Source organism: Manis pentadactyla, chromosome 4 (assembly GCF_030020395.1).
Source record: "Manis pentadactyla isolate mManPen7 chromosome 4, mManPen7.hap1, whole genome shotgun sequence".
NCBI classification, from domain to species: domain Eukaryota; kingdom Metazoa; phylum Chordata; class Mammalia; order Pholidota; family Manidae; genus Manis; species Manis pentadactyla.
The window spans coordinates 139,380,600-139,383,190 of record NC_080022.1 but is presented as its reverse complement, the minus strand read 5'-3'; the positions used below and the strand labels follow the sequence as shown (position 1 = coordinate 139,383,190).

The 2,591-nt window shown below is 43.7% G+C and overlaps 1 protein-coding gene across 1 annotated transcript; it reads right to left on the bottom strand.

Moving 5' to 3' along the window:
* Positions 1–685: 685 nt before the first annotated feature.
* On the bottom strand, positions 686–1,714 carry LOC118935180 (olfactory receptor 1E5-like). Its single transcript, XM_036931257.2, has one exon. The coding sequence runs from the start codon at positions 1,712–1,714 to the stop codon at positions 686–688; it is 1,029 nt and encodes a 342-aa protein (XP_036787152.2).
* Positions 1,715–2,591: the final 877 nt, after the last annotated feature.

Genomic DNA, 2,591 nt, shown 5'->3' with positions numbered 1-2,591 from the left:
ATCTCTACTTCCTTGGAATTGTCATTTCAAGGAATGTTCCTTGGAATGATAAGGCAAGAATAAAATATGCATGTAAAGTTCTTTTTAAAGTCCAAAATACCAAACAGAAGAGTGGTATCCTTAAATTCTGAACTTGTTTAGCAGCCTCTAGCTTCTCTCCCCATTCCTAGGGAAATAAATATTAGGGCCTGAGGTATTATTTATTTCCAGGTAAAGATAAAATATACTCTTGTAGCAAAAGAGTTAGAAAAATCTGTTTTGGCCCAGGCCAGGTCAGAAAACACAAAGTTGACAGGAAAATTAATCATAGGGAAAAGAGTTTAAAAAATAATTTCTGTAAGAAGACACAAGTAGGAAACATTGAGAGGGAGGCAGGGAGATTGAGATGTTTGTATCTTATTTAGTATTGTCCCAAAAGTATAGAGAATTACTTAAAGATGGTAACACAATCCAGCAGAGTTCAAGCTAAAAAAAAAAAATCTGTGATTGATTAGTTTAAGAATGAAAGGCATGAAGATCAGTTAAAATAGTACTTCTTAAACTTGTATTTTGCTAGAGTCACTTGAGAAGAAAACGTTAAGGCAGTTAGCAGGTCAATAGGAAACCATTCCCCAGCTCAGCCACCCAGCTCCACGTCATCACCTGTACACACTGAACAATTATGCCTGTCATGTACACAGAAGCTTCAATGGTGAAATAAAAAATTTGGAATAATATTCCATATTAACACATCTACTGGATACAAATGTGTAAAAATCCCAAGCTTTGCCATCACACAGAAAAGGGAATTTTCTTTTTGAAAAAGACTGCTCAGGGCTCCCTTCATGTCTCTGTTCCTCAGGCTGTAGATGAAGGGGTTCAGCATGGGTGTCACCACTGTGTACATCACAGCCATGACAGTCTCCTGGGCAGTAGAATTGTCAGCAGATGGGCATAAATAGAGACCAATAACTGTCCCATAAAACAGAGACACCACAGAGACGTGGGAGCCACAGGTGGAGAAGGCCTTGTGGATGCCCCGAGCAGAAGGGACCTTGAGGATGGAGGACACAATTCGTGCATAGGACAGGATAATGAGTAGGAACGGCATGACGAGGAGGAGGCCTCCTATGGTAAATATCACCAGCTCATTGACTCGAGTGTCAGAGCAGGCCAGCTTCAGCAGAGCAGACATATCACAGAAAAAGTGGGGGATCACCTTGTTTCCACAAAAACGCACTCTGGCCATGAGCAGGGTGTGTAACATGGCATGGAACGTGGTCAGCACCCAGCACAGCCCCACCAGGGACAGACAGAGCCTGGGGCTCATGATGGAGGTGTAGTGCAGGGGGAAGCAGATGGCCACATAGCGGTCATAGGCCATGGCCACGAGGAGGAAGCTCTCCAGGTCTCCAAAAAGCAGGAAGAAGTACAATTGGGTCAGGCAGGCAGCATAGGGGATGGATGGGACCTGGCTCTGCATGTTGTGCAGGAAAGTGGGCATCGTGACCGAGGAAAAACAGAGGTCAGAGAAGGACAAATTGCTGAGAAAGAAATACATAGGCATGTGGAGGTGGGAGTCCAGGCGGATGAGGATGATGATGAGGAGGTTCCCCAGGACGGTGGTAACATACATGGCCAGGAACACGGCATAGAGCAGGTCAGCCTGCTCTGGCCTGATGGGCAGGCCCAGCAGGAGGAACTCTGAGAGGACAGTTTGATTTCTTCCTGTCATGGTCTGTCTTTAGTATCTTTAAAAAGAAATTAAAGTGTTCATTAAAACATGGATTAAAAATGAACATGTTTAGGATACGTGTATTGTTAGATGTCTTGCAAAAATACTCCATTTCACTCTCATTACAAATAATTACCATCTCTAAAATCGAAAATCCTTATCAGAATCTCTGTGATCAGAAATCACTTATTTTCCTTACTCTCCTTAACTTGTAACAACATCCAGGCTTTTCTGATACATTCTTATCTGTTACCTTCTCAGATACATAATGTATTAGTTTTCCTCATACCTTCCTGGCCACACATCCTCAGTGAGTGTAAGTGGCTCCTGACTTGTCATATCTTCCAAGCTGGTAACCCAGGGCTGTCTCCCAAACACTGCGCTCTTATACATCCACATATAGCACCAAGAAAACCTCATATTCTCCACCAGATTGCATTACCATTTGACACTCCAGTGCAGATGACTCTCCAACCTACAAAAGACGATACTCAATCGCTTAATGAGGATCTGTCCTTGGACATAATCTCATGCATTTGAGGCTCAATAGAACTGAGAAGAAACTCCTGGTCTCAGCCGGCCTCTCTCCCAATTCCCTCTTCCTCTATTTTCCCACCTCGGTGTACAAGGGGTCCAGGAGCTTCAGCCACAACCTGAGAGTTTCCTTCACTCCCTCTCTTCTCTCATCATCAACATACATCTGTCAACTAGTCCAAAAGATTAATTCTCATTCTCGGTCATCCTCTCCTATCCCAACTCACACTACCCTGGACCAGGAAGACTTCGTGCCTTCTCTGTCCTATTGCAACAGACTCTTAATTCATCTCCATACCTCCATGAATAGCCCTCCTTCAGTATCCTTCATTCACACCTTGGC